The sequence below is a fragment of the Macrotis lagotis genome, chromosome X (assembly GCF_037893015.1).
Source record: "Macrotis lagotis isolate mMagLag1 chromosome X, bilby.v1.9.chrom.fasta, whole genome shotgun sequence".
In the NCBI taxonomy this organism is placed as follows: Eukaryota; Metazoa; Chordata; class Mammalia; order Peramelemorphia; family Peramelidae; genus Macrotis; species Macrotis lagotis.
The window spans coordinates 582653573-582676701 of record NC_133666.1 but is presented as its reverse complement, the minus strand read 5'-3'; the positions used below and the strand labels follow the sequence as shown (position 1 = coordinate 582676701).

The window sequence follows — 23129 nt, the reverse complement described above, 5'->3', positions numbered from 1 at the left end:
CAAACTTATCTCCTCATCTTTTCCCTTCATTCTCACCTACTTCAGTTATTGGCAGCGCCATCCTCCCAGGTGCCCAGGTTCGACATCTTAGTACTATACTATGTTCCTTCCCAATTTCTCCCACACAACATCATTGATTGGGTAACAACAGGTCCCATGCCAAGCTCGACTGTTTGATCCCTGTTTGGGCCTTGATTGTCTAAGAGTACACATTTTAAGAACTTTTTCATTGATGTTCTTTTTTATTTCCTTAATTTTGGGATGATATTCTATCAATATCATTACCCACATACTTGCCCCCCTCAACAACATCCCCCCCAAAAAAAATCCCAACTCATTAATAAGCATAGTCCAGGAAAAAAAATTCTCATATTAGCCATGACTGAAAAATGTCATTTCTCAGTTCTTAAATAAACAAACCTATACATCAAGAAAGTGACAATATATGCAATGTTCTACTACACTTTCTTCATAGTGTCGAGCCCTGCATACATTAAATTCCTTAGACTTAAGGCGACCCACTCAAATAGGCTGCAGGTTAAATGATTAATAAGTTGTTGAATTGTTTTTGAAAGGAAAGTTGGTTGGGAAGCAGAAAACCCAACTGGTTGTATAGTATGGGGAAAGTCACTTGGTTATCTCATTTAAAATAATGGAAAAAGATTAATCCAGGCCTGTTCAAGTTCCCAAATTTTGATGGGTTAAGTAACAAGGTTTCACAAAAACTAGTTCACTTGGATAAAGTCAATTAACTTTTTCATAGTATGTTGGAAAGTGAGGTTCTTCATTGAATTCCAGGCCCAATTTGGTCTCCAATAATGAAATAGGATGTGTACCAATCAATCAATTGATAAATATTTTGCTAAGCACTAGACACATATTACAAATAAATATTCTTTCTTTTTTTTTTTCTTTTTGCACTTGTACCCTCTAAACCTAGTAGAGTAGTGGTAAATGCTTCTTGATAGAGATTAATTACTTATGCCAGTATGTCACAGTACCTGTTCTCAAAATGTCATCAGGCCTCAGCCCCCCGCCCCCACCAGATACTCTAGGGTCTTTCCAACCCTTCTTGTTGCTCCTTCTCCCCTCTCCACTTTTTTGTCCTGTTCCCTGCAGAACTTGGTCTTTGGAACAAAATTATCAGTACAAAGTGGCCTTTTTTTTTATAAGCTGCTGGTCTTGTTTCCTGGATTTTTGCTAATTTGGGAAACTATTGTATCCCTTTTTAGAGTAATAAGTGATCTGTGCTGCTAGCTTATTTCTGCTTTTAACATTGAAAAAAAAATAATCACACAGTGACCAGTCCTTTTTAAAAATTCCATTATCATTTATTCCTTTTGCCCACCAATTTGTTCACCAATCAAGCCCTTTTTTTGAGTTCCTGATATCTCTTATTAAACTGCTCTGAGAAGTTCTAATTATCACCACTACTCTCAGCCTCTTTCCTCCCCAATTTATTTTCCATGTAGCTTCCAAATCTTCCTAAGATACAGATCTAACCATGTCCTTTCCCTTCTCAGAGTCTTTCAATGTATTTCCTATTGTTTGTAGGATAAAAATCCAAGGTGCTTAGCTTGACAAGGCTACCCTACCCTACCCTTCCCAAAATGGTTCCACCTTACCTTCAATCATTATTTGAATCATGTATTGAGAGCTATGGGGGGGATTCAGTGGTCTTTTAATCCAACCATCTCATTTTTATAGGTGAGTTAGGTAAAGCCCAGAGGAGCAAAAGTAATCTCAGGATCCTAGAACTAGGTAGTAATTGCCCTGTAAAAAGAGAGGCTGGCACCAGATTATGAAAGGTTTTAAAAAGATAAACAAAGAAGTTGGTATTTTATCCTACAAGGAATAGGGAGCCACTGGAGCTTTTAAAGCCAAGGAGTGTCATAGTAAAATTTGGTCCTTTAGCAGGACAAGTTTCCTTAAAAATTAATGAACTGTGTGTCACAAGAAGGCTTCAAACAAGAGCAATAAACCATCAGAGGTTTTGTAGAGCAGATTTCTCTATTGGGAGAGAAGTTGATTTAAATGATCTCTCAGGTGACTTCTAACTTTAAGACTGTATGATTCCATAAATCTACAACTTAATGGGAAGGGAATTCTTATGTATTTTGAAATCCTTTTTTTCTGAATTACAAACCACTTCTAGTCCTTTCTTCATGTTCCAACTCATTGGGGATGAAGAAAAGCTGGTTACTACTCTATGAGTTTAAATATGCCTTTTGGATGAATGCTCCCTACCTGTTCTATGGATTGGACTTTTCCAAGAAGGACAGGTGGAAATAAATTGTTGCCTTCCCTTGAGTACATACATCAGAATAATGCCTGGATCAACTGCTCTTCACAGTGTTGCTTTCCTCCCATTTAAAATTTTTTTTCATTAAAGTAGAGACATGAGTAATTGTTGAAAAATGTCCTGTTCAAAAAGCATCTAGTGACAGGAAGCTGGAATTGAGATGGAAGTCACATCTGTTTTGTTCATCACATTTTATTAAAACAGAGATAACACATCTCCATGACGGCTACATTAAAAGTGGGATATCTTAGGTGTCAAGAAACAGGGGCTTTGAAATAGATGTTGTTGCTAAAATAACATGCAGTGATTGCTCCTGAGGAATATTACTTTTGAATAAGTTTCTAATTGAATCTGGAGTGGTACAAGGTGTGGGTTTCAAATTCTCCTACACAATAATATTTTTCTCCTTGGATAATCAGACATCATCATGAGGACAGGATCTTACTTTATTTATGTAACATTGAGGTGACAGCTGTGCATACAGAAACATTACTGAAGTAAAAGATTCAAGCCATTAAAGTCATCCTCTCCACATTGAATGGTGTTGTGACCTGGGACTGACTTGGACCAGTCCCTTGCTCATTTGGGTCCAATTTTGGAACAAAATAAGACACTCATACTTCATTCAACAGTTAATAAAAAGTGATTTACTAGCAAGTCCAGGGGAAAAAATTGTTCACGAGAATATCCACCAAGGACACTACACATTGATTTAGCCAGGCACAGCTCATTGATCTGAATGGCCCGTGGTGGTCTGCCAGCCATGCATCAAATAGATTGTGGCGCCTAGTGACCCTTGTATTCAGGCAAGTGAGAACTGATGTCAGTGGACTGAGCCTTTAGTCTTGGACCAATACCTTTTAGGGAAGATGATTAGTCCAATCCACTTGGAAGAGGATTCTGGTTGATATTCCTTCCACAACACATGGGTTGCTTCAATTAATAGATGTTGCAGGACCCTGAAAATTTCATCTATTGGCACATTTTGGAAGCACACAAAAAAAAGTAATTCAATGAAAAGAAAGAGCAGGAAAGGACCTTAGAAGTCATTGACTCCAAACCCTCTTTTTATCAATGAGGAAATAGTGATTTAACTGAAAGACTTAATGACTTCCCTGGTATCTGAGGCAGGATTTGGACTCAGATATTCCTGGTCTATCATGCCTCCAGAGTCATTTTTACCAATATCACGATTGTGATTTCCCTTTTTAAACTTTAAAATGTAAAAATAAACACACAAACAAAAACTGAACAGCAACAACAACAAAAATCAACCTTTTTTAAGGTCTAAGGTTCACTTCTAAAAGGAACTCTCTCCTCATTTCTGCTTCTTAGCATTCCTAGCTTTGTACAAAACACAGTCCACATCCTGCTTTCTTCATGAGGTCCTTCCTGATCCCCCATTTGTTCATTATCTCTCTCTTTAAATTATTTTGTCTCTCTTTTATTTATTCAACTGTTCTTGTAGGATGCCCTACATAAAAAGTAAGCTCTTGTGGTTAGAGATTATTTTGTATTCATCTCTAATGCCTAATGTAACATCTAGGACATTTTAAGGATGAAGGAAAGGAATAACAAGGGAAGAAGGTGGGGGGAGAGAAGGAAAAGAAGCAGAAAGAAGGAAAGGGAGGGAAGAAGGAGAGAGAGAGGGGGAGGAAAGGGAAGGAAAAGAAGAGGGGAGGGAAGAACAAAAGAAAATGGGAACAAGGGAGAAAAAGGAAGGGAAAGAAGAGGAAGGAAGGAATAAGTATTTATTTAGCTCCTACTATATGCTAGGCACTGTTCTAAAAATTTTGCAACTATTATCATTTTATGACCCCAATAACTCTGGGAAGTAGATACACTTTTATTATCCCTATTTTTACAGTGAGGAAATTGAGGTAAATAAAGCTTAAATGACATTATGGTGACACTTTCAAATCAAAATTCATAGGTCATACCTGGAAAGGTCTGTGGGTTGGTCTCTTTGGGAAAACCAGTGCTTTTTCTTCATGTGCTTTTTGACAGATTGCATAAACAATTTTCCAAGTTTATTGTAAAGACTAAAAGAAAGATAACCCTACATCCTCCAAACCACTTTATACCTAAAACTCTGTAGCTTATGTGTCTGATAGAGTTTGGTCTTCTCTATAAATGAATCTAGCCCCCTTTTTGCTATTGTTATTGAGCATCCATATGTGTGATGGCAAGACTAAGCAGTCGTTTCTGTCATGTCTACTCTTTGTGATCCCGTTTGAAGTTTTCTTGGCAAAGAAAGAAATAAGGAAATTGAAGTAAACTAGGTTAAGTGACTTAATAAAATGTCATAATAAAAAAAAGAGTAACCAAAAACTACAGCAAAACTAAGAAATATTTCCCCCAAATAGTCTAACATTATATCTGATTTATATGTCCTCACCTTTGTAAAGAAACAGAAAGCAGTGCTATTTGCATTTTTTTTCATTGAGCCCAATTTTGGTTAGGATAGTATCACACCATTACATTTCACTTGTTTTTCTTTACTTTTACATTATTCTAATTATTGTATATATTATTTTCCTGGCTCTGTTTACTTCACTTATAGCAATTCATTTAAATCTTCTAATTTTTTTTTATTATAGTCAACATTTCTTGGAACATAGTAACTTTCCTTTACATACAAGTTGTTGTTATTGTTCAGTTAGTCATGTCTGATTCTTTCTGTTTGGAGTTTTCTTGGTAAAGATACTGGACTGGTTTACCGGTTCCCTCTGTAGCCCATTTTACAGGTAAGGAAACCGAGGCAAACAAGATGAAGTAACTTGTTCAGAGCCACACAGCTTGTAAGAGTCTAAGTTCAGATTTGAACTCAGGAAGATGAATCTTTCTGGTTCCGAGACAAGTGCTCTATCCACTGTACCACCTAGCTGCCCCAACATTCATGTTCCACCACCTATTTAATCATTCTGAACCAAGACCACTTAAAAAAATTGTCTCACCAAAATAACAGAATAAGTCAAGGATTAGGTAACCTTCCAAAAGGAATATATGAAACTGCTAACCCTTCTTCTTGGAGTCCACATGGGAAAGATGATATTTCACAGGTGGCAGAGTTCTTCGAAGAAGCTAGGGAAAAGATGAAAGAGTCTTATCACGAAAGCTCTCCAAATATGAAAAAAACCAATCAATAAGCTTTTATTAAGTTCTTACTACATGTAAGGCATTTTGCTAGGCATTAGAGATACAAATCTAAAAGTGGAAGAATTAATTAACCTGTGGTACCAGCCCTAGAATCAGGAAGACCTGATATCAATTACAGCCTCAGACACTTATCTGTGTGACCCTAAGTCACTTCACCCTCTTTGCCTCAGTTTCTTTACCTGTAAAATGAGTTAGAGAACAAAATGGCAAACTATTCCAGCATTTTTGCCAAGAAACCCCAAATGGGGTCACAAAGAGTCAGACATAACTGAAAAACAACTGAATAGAAATCAAGACTACCACAACAATGTTTCTGAATTGTCAATAGGGTCACCCAGACTGAGGATTTTGAGATAATTGCCTAAATCCCAGAGATGGACTGCTGATGAATGACAGCAATAACAGTAAAGATAAGAGTAATATTGATGTGAAGCCAACTACAGAATAAAACAATAATACAGCAAGGTTTTCATTTTTCAAGGCCACGACTAGTTCATTCCAAAGCTTTCAACCCTCATCATTTTGTAAAGCACAAAAGTGGTGTAACAGAGAACCAGCTGTGAATGTTTTTGTTTTTGTTTTCTTTTCTCCCTCCAAGCTTTTAACTGTGGAATTAAAGGACTCAGGAATGAATGGCAGTCAAGAAACCAAGGAAGACTACAAATGTTTGTTTGGCATGGGAATCTGACTTCTGAAAACACTTAGCAGACATACCAGGTGTTCTTTAAGAGTGAATGTATTTTTTTTTCCTCCCAAAGATCAAGGGCCAGAAAATGATTGTCTCCTCCCCCCCATTTTGTTTTGTTTTTTTTTTTCTACTGAATAATGGGCTCTCCTGTTATCAGGCCCTGGGTTTGTAGGATTGCCAACTCCTCCCTCCCAAGTACGCCCTTTCCAACTTTGTTTGAAAGAGCCTCTCTCTGTTCTATTTCAGGTGCCAGGAGAGAATGAGAAGAACTGGAAACCAGCCTTGGTTATGTTGACTGAGAAGGACCTCTTAATCTATGACAGCATGCCACGGATAAAGGAAGCCTGGTTCAGCCCTGTTCATACATACCCTCTGCTAGCCACCAGGTACCTAGAAACTTGTTCTTGGGGAAAATTTATCTAGAGTCTGATATAATTTAGAGCTTCCCACTGACATAACTTGGCAATCTCTTTTGGACCAAGACCTGCCTTCCATGCCTGCCTCTCATTCTGGGTCTATATGTTATTCAATATAAGCATTTGTCAGATTTATTTATCCAGAAAATGAAAAAAAAGAAAAGAAAGAAAAATGGCCCCTTTTGTGGATCACAGGGATATTTTGAAATTGAATTAAATAATTGCTCAATTGATTTGAAAGTTATTTGCCCAAAGTCTCATGCAGGTAAGGAGCAGATCTAGGATGTAAACCTAAGTCCTCTGAAGTAAAAATGGTAATATGGAAGCAGAATTAGATTTGCAGAAACAGGTCCTCATGTTTGAATCTGAGTCCTGCTGTTTACTATATGGTTTATCCTGGACAAATCATTCCATTTCTTTGCTCTATAGAGTCTCATCTAATTTTTTTTAAATGAGAATATTTGCTTAAAGGTCTTTTAAAAGTCTATGATTCTATGAAATAGAGACATGGTACAGTAGGAAGACCACTGGGTTTTGAATCGGGGGTCCTGAATTTGAATCTCACTTTTTTTTTCCTATTTATTATTTATACATTCTTGGTACATCATTTAACCAGTCTATGCCTCCAAAATTTTTCTGTCAAATGAATTAGACTCAATGACCTCTGAGGACCCTTCCATTTCTAACTTTATGATTCTAGGTTTCTGGTGTGTTTTAGTTAATTCTGAAAGAGCACAGAAAAGTTACGAGAATGATCAGAAGAAAGTAGTCAGGATAGTGGGAAGACTCAAGACCAAATCACATGAGGATCAGGGGAGAAACTGGGGATATTTATCTGGGAGAAGACTTGGATGACAAGGAAGGTTATACTAGTAATATACTACTATATGAAGGACTGGCATATAGGAAAAATGTTTAGTCTTTGCTGTGTGGCTCTCAAGAACAGAACTAGGAGCAGCATTTGGAAGGGGCAAAGGGACAGATTTCAACTTGATATGAAGAACTTCTACTATCTCCTTCATTTGTCCCCTTCTTTTCACTCACATAGTCAATGTCCCTTGCCTCAAATCTCTATTTTCTCCAGTACATCCTATGCCAAGTTGCCAAAGTGATATTCCTGAAATGCAATTCTGACCATGTCATTCCTCTGAATCAAATAGAATCCTTTTTAGCCATTTCTCATTTGTGCATTATTTAGGCCATTCAGCTCCATTTCTAGCACATGACTCTCCCATCTCTGGGCTTAAGGGCCTGTGCTGCTCCCCATGACTGGAATTCTCTCCCTCCTCACTTCCATCTTTTAGAATTTCTACTTTCTTTTAAAACTCAATTTAAGTTGTAAGGGAGCAGAACCAAGATGGTGGAGAGAAGCTAGGAAACTCCCAGAGTTTCTTCAAAACAACTTTAAATGAAGCCCAAAACAACAGAACCCACAAAAAGAGAAAGTGAAACAACTTTTCAGCTCAAGATACATTGAAGGAACATAAGGAAAGGTCTGTCTCAGATGCATAAAAGGGAAGTGCAGCCCAGGATAGGCAGGTGAACTGGAAAGTTAGCAGGAGTCTCTTAGCCACAGCACAGATTAGCAATGAGGGCCCCAGACCCAATGAAGAAGGCTTGCTCCAAACCCTGAATATTGGTGCAACAGACAAGTCTGAGTTGTATTACCCTAATGCAGGGTGAGCACCTGAAATGCTAGTACAGAAAGCCAGGCACCAGATTTCTGGTCACCAGCACAAAAAAGTTGGAGCTGTGCCCACTCTGCCCCAGGAGCAGAGATCAACTTTCAAAGTAAGCAAAACACCAAAAAGAGCCCTAACCATAAGGAAGATCAAAATGGCCATTTCAGAAGAGCAAAAAAAGTGACAAAATGCCTACATATGACGCTTCAAAAGGGTTTTAATGAATTGGTCTCAAATTCACAAAAGGTCTCTTGGAAGAGATCAAAGATGCTTTAAAAAAACAAAAAAAGAGAGAAAGAAGAAAAATTAAGAAAAGAAATGAAAGTCATACAGGAGAATTATGAAAATTTGACTGAAGAAAATAATACCTTTAAAAGTAAAATTGGCCAAATTGAAAAGGAAACACAAAAGCTAACTGTAGAAAATAAATACTTAAAAATTAGAATCAGACAAGTAGAAATGATTAACTCTATGAGACAACAAGAATCCATCAAGCAAAACTGAAAGATTAGAAAAATAGAAGAAAATGTAAAGCAACTCTTAAAAAAAGTGACTGACCTATCAAATAAATGTAGGAGAGGTAATTCATGAATTATTGGTCTCCCTGAAAGCCACTGTAAAAAAAGAGCCTGGACAATATCATTTAGAAAATTACCAATGAAAACTGCCCTATTATTCTAGAACAAGAAGAAAAAATAATCCTGGAAAGAATCCATTAATCAGCTAGCTTCAGAAAAAGATCCCAAAATAAGGCCAAAACTGAGGCCAAATTTCAGAATGATCAGCTATCGAAAAAAATACTGCAAGCAGCCAAAAAGAAACAATTCAAATACCAAGCAAACACACACAGGATTATACAGCATTTATCAATTTCAACATTAAAGGATCAGAGTGTATAGAATGTGATATTACAGAGGGCAAAGATCTTGGATTACAAACAAGAATCAACTACCTTTCAAAATTCAGGATATTCTTTCAGGGAAAAAGGTGGATAGTAAATGAAATAGAGGACTTTCAATGTTACCTGATGAAAAGAATAGAACAGAACAGAAAATCTGATCTACAAATACAAGACTCAAGAGATGTGTGTAAAAGTAAACAGGAAAAAAGTCAATAAGACTAAATTGTTTATATCCCTATATGGGTAGATAATGCTTGTAACTCTTGAGAATTATATTTGTATTAGGATAGTTGAATGGAGCATGCTTAGATAGAGAGTCTAGGTATGAATTGATTGTAATAACTCTTGAGAATTGTGTTAGGACAATTGAAAGGAGTATATTTAGAAAGTATAGGTATAAATTGATTATTATGAATTTGTAACTCAAGAAATGTATTCCCAATTAGGAGAGTTGAAAGGAGTATACTTAGAGGGTGTGTGTATAAGATGGGTATAAAACAATTGATGATGATGATATTTTCCTTTGTTCTCAAAGAATACCATGACATCAGAGAAGTGATGCCAAGATTTGCTCAGTAATTGGATTTGAGTGAGGGGGAGGGGGGGGTTCTTGTCCTATGTCACTAGGCTCACTTTTTCCTCCAGAGTCATCTAAGTCCAGTGGCTAGATATGAATCAGGATTCTGGAGATGACCTAGGATGGGAGGCAATCAGGGTGAAGTGATCTGCCCAAAATCACACAGCTAGTAACTGCTTGAGACCAAATTTGAACTCAGATCCTCCTGAATTTTTAAGACATGGAAAAAAAGGATAATTTTGGGAGAGGAAGGCAAAGACAGAAGAGGGTAAATAACACTACATGATGAGGTTAAAAAGTACCTCGAATAATAGAGGGAAAGAAGAGAGGGGTGAATCTTACTTTCAGATGTTGTTCCTAGAGGGAAATGCATGTGTTCCCCGTTGGGTTTAGAAGTTTATCCTACCTTACCGGGAAGTAGGAGAGGAAAGGGTAAAGAAAGGGGAGGGAGGTATTGATAGAAAGGAAGGCAGCTTGAAGGCAGCAGTGGGGTAAGGTGAAAGAGAAAAGAAAAGTACAAAGAGGGGGAAATTAGGATGGAAGGAGATACAGAATTTGTAAACTTAACTGTGAATGTGAATGGGATAAACTCTCCCATAAAAGAGAAATGGATAGCAGAGTGGCTTAAAAAAACAGAATCCTACAATATATTATTTACAAGAAACACACATTTGAAGCAGAGAGATACAGAGTAAAGGTAAAAGGATAGAGCAAAATATATTATACTTAAACTGAAATAAAAAAAATAGAAGTAGCAATCCTGATCTTAGACAAAGCAAAAGCAAAAATAAATCTAGTTAAAAGGGATAAGAAATCAAATTACATCTTCCTAAAAAGGTACCATAGACATGAAATAATATCAATATTACATATATATGCACCAAGTAGGATAGCATCCAAATTTTTAGAAGAAAGGCTAAATGAGTTATAGACAGTAAAACTGTATTTGTTTTATTCCCTGTCTCAGAATTAGATAAATTCAATCACAAAATAAAGAAGAAAGTTGAGAAGGTGAATTGAATTTTCAAAAAATTAGATATTAGACCTCTGTAGAGAATTGAATGAGGATAAAATGGTATATATTTTCTTCTCACTGTTACATGGTATCCATACAAAAATTAACTATGTATTAGGGCATTAAAAACTTCATAATCAAATGCAGAAAGGCAAAATTATTAACTGCACCCTTTTCAGATCATGATGCAATACAAATTACATGTAATAAAGGGCCACAGAAAGATAAACTAAAATAAGTTGGAAACTAAATAAACTAATTTTAAAGAAGGGGTGGATCATACAACAAATCATAGTAATAATAATTCCATCAAGACAAAGAAAATAATGAGGCATTATAACAAAACTTGTGGGATGCAACCAAAGCAGTTATTAGGAGAAATTTTTATATTTCTAAATGCTTACATGAATAAAATAGGGATGAGGAAATAAATGAATTGGGCATATAACTAAACAAGAAAAATCCAAATTAAAAATTCCCAATTAAATACCAAGTTAGAAATTATGGAAATCAAAGAAAAAATAAATAAAATCAATAGTAAGAAAACTATTGAATTAATAAATAAAACTGAGTTGGTTTTATGGGAAAAAACCCAATAGATGAATGTTTGCATAATTTGTTTTTAAAAAAGAAAGAAGAAAACCAAATTACTGATATCAAGGACAAAAAGGGTGAACTCACCACCAATGAAGAGAAAATTAAGGTAATAATTAGGAGCTATTTTGCCCAATTATACCAATAAATCTGACAATAATAAGTAAAATGGATATTCATGTACAAAAATATAAATTTTTCAGATTAGCAGAAGAGGAAATAAAATATTTAAATAACCCATTTTAGAAAAGAAATTGAACTATCCATCAATGAACTTCCTAAGAAAAAAATCTCCAAGGCCAGAAGGATTTACAAGAGGATTCTTCCAAACTTTAAAAGAGCAATGAATTCCAACTCTACGTAAACCATTTATTCCAACTCTATGTAAACCATTTGAAAATATAGGTGAAGGAATTCTTCCAAATTAATCTTATGGCACCAATATAGTACTGATACCTAAACCAGAAGAGCCTCAACAAAGAAAATTATTGACAAATTTCCCTAATAAATATTAATGCAAACATTTAAAATAAACTATTAGCAAAGAGATTGCAACAAATAATCAGTAGGATAATAGACTAGGATCAGGTAGGATTTATACAAGAATTCAGGAATGGATCAAAAACAATCAGAATAATTGACCATATCAATAACAAATTTAACAGAAATCATATGATTATCTCAAAAGATGCTGAAAAGATTTTTGACAAAATTTAGCATTCTTTCCTTTTTTTATTTTTTTATTTTCTTTCATATGTTCTTGCATATTTCCAAGTTACAAAATTTCCCTCCACCCTTCCTTTCCACCCCTCTCCCCTCAGTGGGGAACAAATCAGGTTAGCATTTTACATACATATTTTGTTAAACATATTTACAATATAGTCATATTTGGCATGAGGAATTAGGATTAAGGGAAAGAAGTACATAAGAGGTATTTCTTATAACACGTTCATCAGATTCAATAAGGGTGTTTTTTTTCCCCAGTGTGTTTTGTTTTCTTTTGTTTTTCTTCCTCTGGTTGGGGATAATATAGTCCACAACCAGTCTAATGCAGTTGTCCTAGCTCTCTGGACTGTTGAGAGGAGTTACATCCATTAAGGTTGTTCATCTCATGATGTTGTTGATGTTCTCTTGACTCTACTCACTTTGCTCAGAATCAGATCCGACAAGTTATTCATTCCATGCTTCTTTAGAGTCCAACCATTCATGGTTTCTTATAGAACTATGATATTCCATAGTATTCATGTACCATAACTTATTTAGCTATTCCCCAATTGATAGGCATCCCCTCAATATCCAATTCTTTGCCACTACAAAAAGAGCTGTTATGAATATTTTGGAACATGGGACTTTTTCCTGGGTCAAAGGGTATGTACAGTTTTATTGTTCTTTGGGTATAGTTCCATATTGCTCTCCAGAAAGGTTTGATATGTTCACAACTCCACCAGCAATGCATCAATGTCCCAATCCTTCTACAACCTCTGCAACACTGATCATCTTCCCTTTTCCTCATCTGGGCTAATCTTATAGGTGTGAAATGATACCTTGTTGTTTTAATTTGCATTTCTCTAATCAATAGTGATTGGGAGCATTTTTCATATGATTATATATAGCTTTAATTTCTTCATTTGAAAACTGTCTGTTCATATCCTTTGACCATTTATCAATTGGGAAAGGACTTGTGACCCTATAAATTTGATGTAATTCTCTATATATTTTAGAAATGAGACCTTTATCAGAACTACTGGTTGTGAAGATTGTTTCCCTGCTTTCTGCTTTTCTTCTAATTTTGGCATCATTGATTTTATTAGTGCAAAACCTCTTTAATTCAATATACTTAAAATCATTCATTTTGTAGTTTATAATATGATCTAATTCTTCTTTGGTCATAAATTTATCCATTTTCCATAAATCACATAGATGGAATATTTTTAGGTCTATTTTTTGGTATTACTCTTTATGTCTAAATCCTCAACCCATTTTGACCTTATTTTAGTATTAAGGAGTGAAATGTGGATCTATGCCTAGTTTTTGCCATACTATTTTCCACTCATTCCTATTAAAACACTAGAGAACAGAAGAACAAATGGATTTTTCCTTAAAATGATAAGCTATTATCTATCTAAAACCATCAGCAAGCATTATATGTAATGGGGTTTAAGCTGCAAGCATTTCCAATAAGATCTGAAGTGAAACAATGTTGTTCATTATCACCACTATTATTTCATATAGTATTAGAAATGTTTCCTTTATACAAAAAAATGAAAGTTGAAAACTAACAATGCATGTAGTTTGGAAAATGAAGAAATAAAATATTAAAAAAAAACCAATGTTAGCATTTGCAATAAGTGAAGAAAAGATATTGAAAGAATTAGAATAAGCAATGATGAAACAAAACTCACTCTTTACACATGATATGATGGTATACTTGGAGAATCCTAGAAAATCAACTAAAAACTACTTGAAACAATTAACTTTAGCAAAGTAGCAGGATATAAAATAAACCCACAAAAATCATCAGCATATTTCTGTATATAATCAATAAAGTCTAAGAGCAAGAGATAGAGAAAAGGAAATTCCATTTAAAATAACCATAAATAACATAAAATACTTGAGAACCTATCTTCAAGAGAAACTCAGAAACTAAATGAACATGTTTCAAAACATTTTTCACACAAATGAAGTCAGATCTTAACAACTGAAGAAATGTCATTTGCTGATGGGTAGGCCAAGCTAATATAATAAAAATGACAATCCATGCATATTAAATTATTTATTCACCATATCAATCAAACTACCAAAAAATTATTTTACAGAATTAGAAAAAATAGTAACAAAATCCATCTGGGGACAAAAGGTAAAGAGTACCAAGGGAATTAATGGAGAAAACTTCAAAGGAAGATGACCTAGCCTTACCAGATCTGAAAGTATATTATAAAGTAGTAGTCATCAAAACAGTCTGGTACTGAATAAGTGGATTGGTGGAATAGATTGGGTCTAAAAAATAGTAGTAAGCAACTAGAGTAATCTTTTAATAAACCCAAAGACTTTATTTCTGGGACAAGAACTCATTATTTGACAAAAATTCTAGGAAAACTGGAAAGTAATATGGCAGAAATTAGGCATAGGCCAACATATTAAACTTCATTCCAAGATAAGGTTGAAATGGGTAGGATTTAGACATAAAGGGTGATACCATAATGTGAATTAGGAGAACAAGAAATAGTTTATCTGTTAGATCTATGGAGAGGGAAGGAGTTTATGACCAAACAAGAGATAGAGAACATTATGAAATGCAATGGATAACTTTGATTACACAAATAAAACAAATGTAGAAAACTGGGAAGTAATCATCATAATAGTATTTCTGATAAAGGACTCATTTCTAAAATGTAGCAAAAACAGAGTCAAATTCATAAGAATACTTGTTGATAAATGGTTCAGGAATATGAATAGAAATTAAAGCTATCTTATAGTCATATTAAAAATTCTCTAAATCATTATTGATTAGAAAAATGCAAATTAAAACAACTCTGATACCTATCAGATTGAGTAAAATGACAAAAAAAGGGGAAATGATCAATTCTGGAGAGGATGTGGGAAAACTGGGACACTAATGCACTGTTGGTGGAGCTGTGAAATGATAAAACCATTCTGGAGGACAATTTGGAATTAAGCCCAAAGGTCAATACCGTGCATATCTTTTGATGCAGCATTGTCACTACTAGGTCTGTAAACCAAAGAAATTATAAAAAAGGTGTGGGGGGGAAGACCCACATGTACAAAATTATTTATAACAGTTCTTTTTGGAGTGACAAAGAATAGGAAATTGAGGGTAATGGCTGAACAAATTATGGTTTATTAATATGATGGAGTACCATTGTTTAAAAGAAATCAAGAGCAGTCAGACCTCAGAAAAGCTTGTTCAGAATTAACTGATGCTGATTGAAGTGAGAAAAATTAGAACATTGTACATATTAACAGCAACATTGTGAGATGATCATCTATGATGAATTTAGATCCTCTCAGCAGTTCAGGTTTCAATAACAATTAATAAAGGACTGGTGATGGAAAATGCTATCCATGTCCAGGAAAAAAAAAAAAAACTATTGCATCTGAATGCCAAGCAAAGCATACTATGCTCACTTTTTAAAACTGTTTTTTGTGTTTTTTTCTCTCTCATGTTTTTTTCTCTATTTCTAATTCTTCTTTCACAACATGACTAATATAGAAATGTTGAACATGATTATACATGTTGAAATATAAGAAGATATCTATAATGATAATCCTGAACCATCAAGAATATTTATTTAGAAATGGAGCTTGATGAAGTGAACAGAGTTAGGAAGATCTGAGATTAGGGCCTGCCACTTGTATAGACTAATTGTGTGAGCTTGGTTGACCCAGACAACTCCCTAAGACTGTAAATTGTAGAGCAGGTGCCAAGCTACCTTGATAAAGAGAGCAATTCCAACATCAGTGAAATCAGAAATCTAAACCAAAAGGTAAATAAAACTCTTTTTTGCATATAATTGAAAAAATAAAATAACATTAAAAAAAACTCAACTTAAATGCCATTATCTCTTTGAAGCCTTTGATTTTCGCCCTACTATTTTCCCATCCAATAAAAACTTATCTCATATCTGTACCACATAAATTACACACACACACACACACACACACACACACACACACACATATATATATATATATATATATATATATATATATATATATATATATATATAAAGGGTCTGAAAACTATGACCTAAGGGTCAAATACAATGATACAATGTGAAATAAATAAAACCATTGAAACATTATATAATAATAATAATATAAAAATCATTTAGCTCACCAGCCATGCAAAAATAGGTAGTAGATGAAATTTGATTCATGGGCCTAGTTTGCTGACTTCTCTTGAATGTTCTTGTACATGTACATTTCTCCTTCAATAGAATATAAGTACTAAAATCAGATACTTCAGTTAATATCTTGTGAGTAAAGAAATACAGAGTCAAAATCTGGAGAGTGAATTTGAGATCTCAAGAAGTCATATTGCATCTTGTACAAGATCACTAATTTGGCTCTTCTTCAAATCATAGAGACAGCCAAAAACTCAATTCCTTGATCTGCTGCCCAAGGAAAATGTGAAACTCTCTAGTGTATGCCTGATACAGTATCCTGCGGTAAAAATGATGAAACATAAAAAGATTCAGGATCCAATATATAAACATGAAGGAATCACCCCAGCAATACATTCCATTACTCTAGACATAATCACCTGGCCTGGCCATTTAAGTGTGAAATTACTGCTTGTTATCATACATCTCTATTAGCCATATGAAAGACAATCAAATGAGACCCACAGTTACAATACTGCTATTTGCTTGGCAGAATACAAGGCTAGAGCATTTCCAATGTGCTTTATTATAGTCAGCTGTTTAGTCCTACGTCATTCCCCTGAGGTTCCAGGTTGGCAAACACAGTCAGATTAGAAATTTACAGGCTTCTGAACACTAATCCAGCCTGCCATTTGAATGTTGGGTAACCCCAGGCACATTGCTTAATGTCTCTGTGCTTCTCTGTCCTCATGATGATGATGGTGATGGAATGATGAGGTTGTCAGAAATGAGCATCTTTTTAACTGATCTCTTGAGTTACCCATGGGTCATGGAGGGAAATGAGGACCCAAGCCTCCTAGTATTAGCTGTTGCCAAATTTCCACTGTAACTTTGGGAACCCTCCTAAAGAGGTGAAAGTACACAAACAACTTTCTTTGCTGGCTGATGATCATGGCAAAGTCTCTGGTTAAGATTCTCTGGTCCTTTGTAGCACATGGTTTGGTTCCAAAATGAGTTATTATTGTGGGAAGCAAGGTTCGTTGTTCTGGAGACTCTGACAAGGGATTTAATATTTGACCCTGAAGATAAATGAGAGTCACTGGACAATTCCGTGGGGGATAAATGCAGCTATAGGCAAAGGAAAATCATGAAGCCTTCAGTTAATCATGGTTCCCTCAGTCAGCTTGGTTCCCCATAGACATTAGCTTAGAGGGGCAACATGGAAATATTGGAAGGGTAAATGGAAAGCTTGAAGTCAGCACGACCTAGATCTGAATCTCATCTCAGAGGCTTATTTTGTATGACTCTGGGCAGGTCATTTAACCACGCTCATCTTTATAAAAAATATTGATGATAGGCAGCTAGATGGTGCAGTGGATAGAGCACTGGCCCTGGAGTCAGGAGTATCTGGGTTCAAATCCGATCTCAGACACTTAATAATTATCTAGCTGTGTGGCCTTTGGCAAGCCACTTAATCCCATTGCCTTAAGTAAAAAAAAAAATTGATGATTATACCTACTGGACAAGGTTGTTGTGAGACTCAAATCAGGTTATATACATACATGTATACATATGCATATATATATATGTATATATACATACACACACACACACACACACACACACACATATATATATATATATGAATGTGAATTTGGAAACTTAAAGCACTATGTTCTTGTTTTGCTTTGTTTTTTGATAAATAGTATGCTATTGTGGACTGAGAACTGAATTTGGAGTCAGGAAAATGTATATTCAGTTCCTGCCTCTGACACCTATGACACTTTAAGCAAGTCACATAACCTCTTTGAGCCTCAGTATCTTCATCTATTAAGTAGGATGAATAATATCTGTAGCACATATCCCATAAGATGGTAGTGAACAAATAATAAACTATTGTCTATGCTGGTGATGATGATAATTGCTATAGATAGATAGATAGATAGATAGATAGATAGATAGATAGATAGATATGAAACTATTTTGTTTCATTTCGATTTTGGAAGGAGTCTAAAGATCTATTTAACAGCTATGTGATGTTGGAAAACTCACCTAATTTTTCAATATCTCATTTTATTCACTTTTAAAATGAAAGAATTAGATAATAAAAGGAAAAAAAAAACACCTTTAAATGACTTAAGAACAGTGCAATGATCGACCATAATCCCATCAGGTCAATAGGGAAGCATACTATCTAATCTCTGCAAGAATCCTGATGGACTAAAGATGCAGAATAAGATACATTTCCTATCATGGCCAATAAGAACATTTGTTTTTGTTTCATATTTCTTATGAGAGTTTTGTTGTTCTTTTTGTTGTTGTTTCTGAAGGAGGAATGGGAAGAGAGGGATAAGATTGTCATAAGAAAAGGGAGAAAGAGAAAGGGGCTACTGGAGCATCTTTCTAATTATTGCAGAAGGGAACAGGAGACCAAAAGCAATACCACTTTGAAAGTTACCTATTGAATGAAGTGTACACTTAAAAAGTTATCTGTTAAATGAATTGTATCTTTAAAAAGAAAAGAACGACTAATTATTGGTTGCTTTTCTTTTTCTACCACTATTACTACTTGTAGTCCTTCGGTATCACTAAGCAACTAAGCAAATAGTGGTGTGAGTTGCACAATTATGTTTATTATAGTGAGGGTGATGCTTTGCAAAGCAACCTTCTCACATGCCTTTACCAGAATCATTCTACCCTATGATCCAATTGATAGAAAACAGGACTATCAGAAATGATCTGGTTGCTGCAGAAATGAAGTCATTTTTCTTTTTGAATATATAATGAACAAGCTGTGTCATCCTGGATAAGACACCTAAGCTCTGTTTGTCTCAATTTCCTCATCTATAAAATGGGGATAGCAACTGCACATACTGTATAAGGTTGCTGTGAGACTCAAATTAGCTGATGTGTGTGTGTGTGTGTGTGTGTGTGTGTGTGTGTGTGTGTGTGTGTGTGTGTATCAATTATAAATTTGGAAACCTTAAAGCATTAAGCTACTTCCAGGGCTGTAGTAAGGATCAAGAGACATGTTTGTAAAGGGATTTTGCAAACCTTAAAATGCTATATAAATGCTTGTTATTATTATTTTAATACAGAAGAGATTTGCAGTTTCATGGACAATCATCTTTTTCTGTCCTGTAATGTATATGGAAACTTCCATTTTATTTGCTGATTGTTTAGTTCAGAATAGAATTCACAAAATAAATTTTTAAATAAGGTGTTGGTTATATTTCATAGATATGTTTGAAGGTTCCATCCAAATCTATGTTCTCTGGTCTCAAAATCCCATAGAAGCATAAATGAGAGATACACTAATCCATTGACTCTGTTATTCAAGAAACATTAACGAAGTACCTTCTAAGAAAAGACATGGACAAGACTCACACAGAATGAAATCCTTTTGACAGATTGCAATCTGCTTTGATTTGATTTATTATAATAGCCCTATGAAGTTCTTAATGCAATATGGACCTGACTTGGGATATTTTTGACACTGGAAATACTCAATAGAAAATTCCTCTATTCACACAATTCAAAATCTATTTGACAATAAAGAATCATTAAAGAGTTGGCTACACACACCAACAAAGGTGAAGTGAAATCCCTAAGGTCACAGAGTAGTTTTCCTGATTCTGGAGTCAATTCTTTAACTCTTATGTTATGATGGATTTCAAAACATACACACAAACACACACACTCACACAGACACTTTCAAATGAGGTTTAAAGAGGCTAAAAAATAAGTTAATACATAAAATACCTTAAAATTTGCAAAATAATTTTTATATATATGCTAGGTCTTTGGAGTTTTAACACATCTATTCTCATTTTACAGATGCAGAAGCTGAGGTAGACAGAGGTTAAATGACCTGCCAAGAGTCACACAGCTAGCAGGTGTTAGTTTCTCCTGACTCCCAAATCCAATAGACCAACCATTGTCCAATCAAGCAGCCTCCAAAAAATATGGAAAGGAATATCTTAAAAAAGCCAAGATTCTAACCTAGCTCCCTGTCTCCAAGACTATCTGGCTTTTTTCTACTACATATGGCTTTCTTTATGAAATTACTTGTTTGAAATAACATATCTCTCTCAGATTCCTCAGAGTCAGATGCTGTGTCTATCTAATTTACTTTATTGCATCATGTCACTTTTAGGTGGTTCCTCCATAAATCCTCTCTGATGGTGATGAGGATAGCATTACTAAGGAGAAAACTGACCTCTGCCAGGTTTATAATTGAGCAAGATCACATTCTCATTAGCATTTCAATGGTACTTATATTTTGTAATTTTGTAATATTTTTGTAAGTGCATGATAATCACTTCTCTCTAGCTGTCCTTACAACATTCTTGAAAGGACAGAGCAGCTCATCATCATAAGGCTGGTTGACAGATAATGGAGTTTTTTGGCCATAGCAACAAGAATTGTAATGTGTATCCATGGAAGGAGTGCCCTGGAAATAACAGATGCATGAAGAATTGAATTAAGTATCCTTACAATAGCCTCATACAGTGGCTTTGCATAGCTAATCCATAGATGGGGAAAGCTCATTAAACAAATTGTTCCAATTCACATAGCAGCATGGGGATAGGATGATAACTAACATTCATGATCCCATGGTTTTCAATCTGTTCCTTAAACCCAGGTAGTTTTCTTTCTTTCTCATCCTACTTGGATCTTTAGTAGAGTTAATTGAACTCTTTTAGACACAAATGTATGAATGAATTTTAAAAAATATATATTTATTAAGCAAATGTTATTTGCCAAATAAGCTAAACACTGGAGGTGCATCATAAAAAGGCTATCCCCTACCATCATGGAGTTTATAATTCTAATAGGGAGAAATTCATTTGGGGAGAATGAAGGAAAGGGAGTTGTGGTTTGAAAAGACACAAGGATGGCAATTCACAGGAAAGTCATCTTTTCCAAATGCAATAGTAATCATAACTGCTTTTGATCATTTAGTAATTGCTAATGGTTTTCTCTGTGAAGGGTAGAGAGTGGGGTGTGCTCATGTCAGCAGGAAAGATCACAGATAATAAGATCTCCTAAACAGGTAGCTTGGATGGTCTGCTAAGCTAGGTAAATCTCAAATTTACTTATATATTAATCAATATGGCTCTCACTGGAGGTCCTATGTGGAACATAAAGGTCCAGATGGAGAGAAGATGAGTCAGGAAGGATGGGAAATGGTCTGAGTATAATAGGCAAAGAGGGAGAATTATCATAATTTTTCTAGACCTAGGGTTAGGTTAGGGTTATGGCCATAATGCCATATTGTCCAAACCTCTCATTTTTACAGATGATGAAATAGATTCCAGGAGTTTGACAATCAAGGACACAAAATATCAAAGGATATATCTAGGATCTAAGCTAAGCCTGTGATATGAACCAAGTTCCTATGACTCCAAAATGAGCATCCTTTCCATTGTACCACATTGCCTCCAGTCACAGGTTAAAAAAAGACATAAAGACAAGAAACAGCAACTGAATAAATTTTGTCCACAAGTAGCTTAGATAGTCAGAATTATGAGGGTATTTGTAATACAGTCATTCTCTCCTTTAAGAAAATCAGTATAGTTCATACAAAAGCCAAATTGATATACACATTATTTTAGATAATCCAAGAGAATCAGAATCTCAGACTTGAAATGTATTTTTAGATACCATCCAATTTAACCCACATCAGAACAAAATTATTTTCTACAAGATCTCTGAAAATAGTACCTAAAACTTCCTGGAAACAAATTTTGTTAATTTTATGTTTCTTCTAGAAGCAACCCATTCTACTTTGGGGCAACTATAATTATTAGAAAATTCTTTTTATATTCATATTAAACTAAAATATACCTTATGTCTCCCTCATACTGCATTCATGAAATTGAGATTTTGAACCTTTTGAAGATTTTATAAATTCCTCTATTAAATTTCATCTTAGATTCAGCCCAGTTTTCTAGTCTTATAAAGGTTTTGTTGGTATTGGGGTTTTGGGGGGGATAGCAAATCAATGATCAAATTTGTCACCTATCTTTCCAATCTTTATAAACCTTTAAATTTGCTGAGCATGCCATCCATGCCTTTTACCCAAGTCCTGAATTTTAAAATCCAGGACCATACTCAGTAGACATCCCTGGAAGTTCTAATACCAAGTCAACATTGAGTCATTCATAGCTACTTCTTAAGCCCAGTCATTTAACTAGTTCTGATTTCCTCTCACTATAATATCTTGGATCATCACCAATTGTCTTCATTCTTGTCTTGCTGCTGGACTCTGATGACTCTGGAGGAGAGGGTGAGTTTGATGACTTTTCATAGCTCTACGTCACGTAAATCTGATTCACTCACAAATCAAGACATCATCCTCATGATGTCATTGGTCTTCTTGGAGAATGAAGGACCAAAAATAATAACAACGAACCATGTAATTAATTGGATCATAGATTTAGGGATGGGAGAAAACTAGAAGTCTCCATCCATTGTTCTTAGTCCTGACCTTTGAAATTACATAAAAATAAATCCAATCCCTTTACAAAATAACTAACTAAAAACTTAGAGCTGTACTGTGTTTTAAGGCTTTTCTCATTACAGTCATAAGAATACATATCTTAGAATTCATTATATGAAGAATTGTAACTAATCATATATATCCTGTTTTAAGAAAGTATTAAAAATTTCAGAGAAAAGATGGAAAAAGTTTTATTTACTCTAAAAGATGGCTCAAGAAAGTTACGAAGCTATGCTGTTTTAATGACATAACAGAAGATTACATGTTGAGAAAGATGAAAAATCTAGAGAGACTAATAGTGCTTCACAGGGAACTTTCTAATGAGTTCTCATTTTTAAAAGGGTACATATAAAATATGAAGCCAGAGACATGGAACCAAGACTGAATTAAAAAAAAAAAAAAGATTGTCACAGATTTTTAAAAACAATATAAGGAAGGTCTTTAAC

The 23129-nt window shown here is 34.7% G+C and overlaps 1 protein-coding gene across 1 annotated transcript in view; it reads left to right on the top strand.

Annotated features, from left to right (window-relative positions):
* The window catches only part of SNTB1 (syntrophin beta 1), a 320793-nt gene that overhangs the window by 256581 nt on the left and 41083 nt on the right, over positions 1-23129 (top strand). The window contains exon 4 of the mRNA XM_074201491.1: positions 6396-6535. Coding sequence (XP_074057592.1) covers positions 6396-6535 — 140 coding nt within the window. The remainder of the gene's footprint in view (positions 1-6395; positions 6536-23129) is intronic.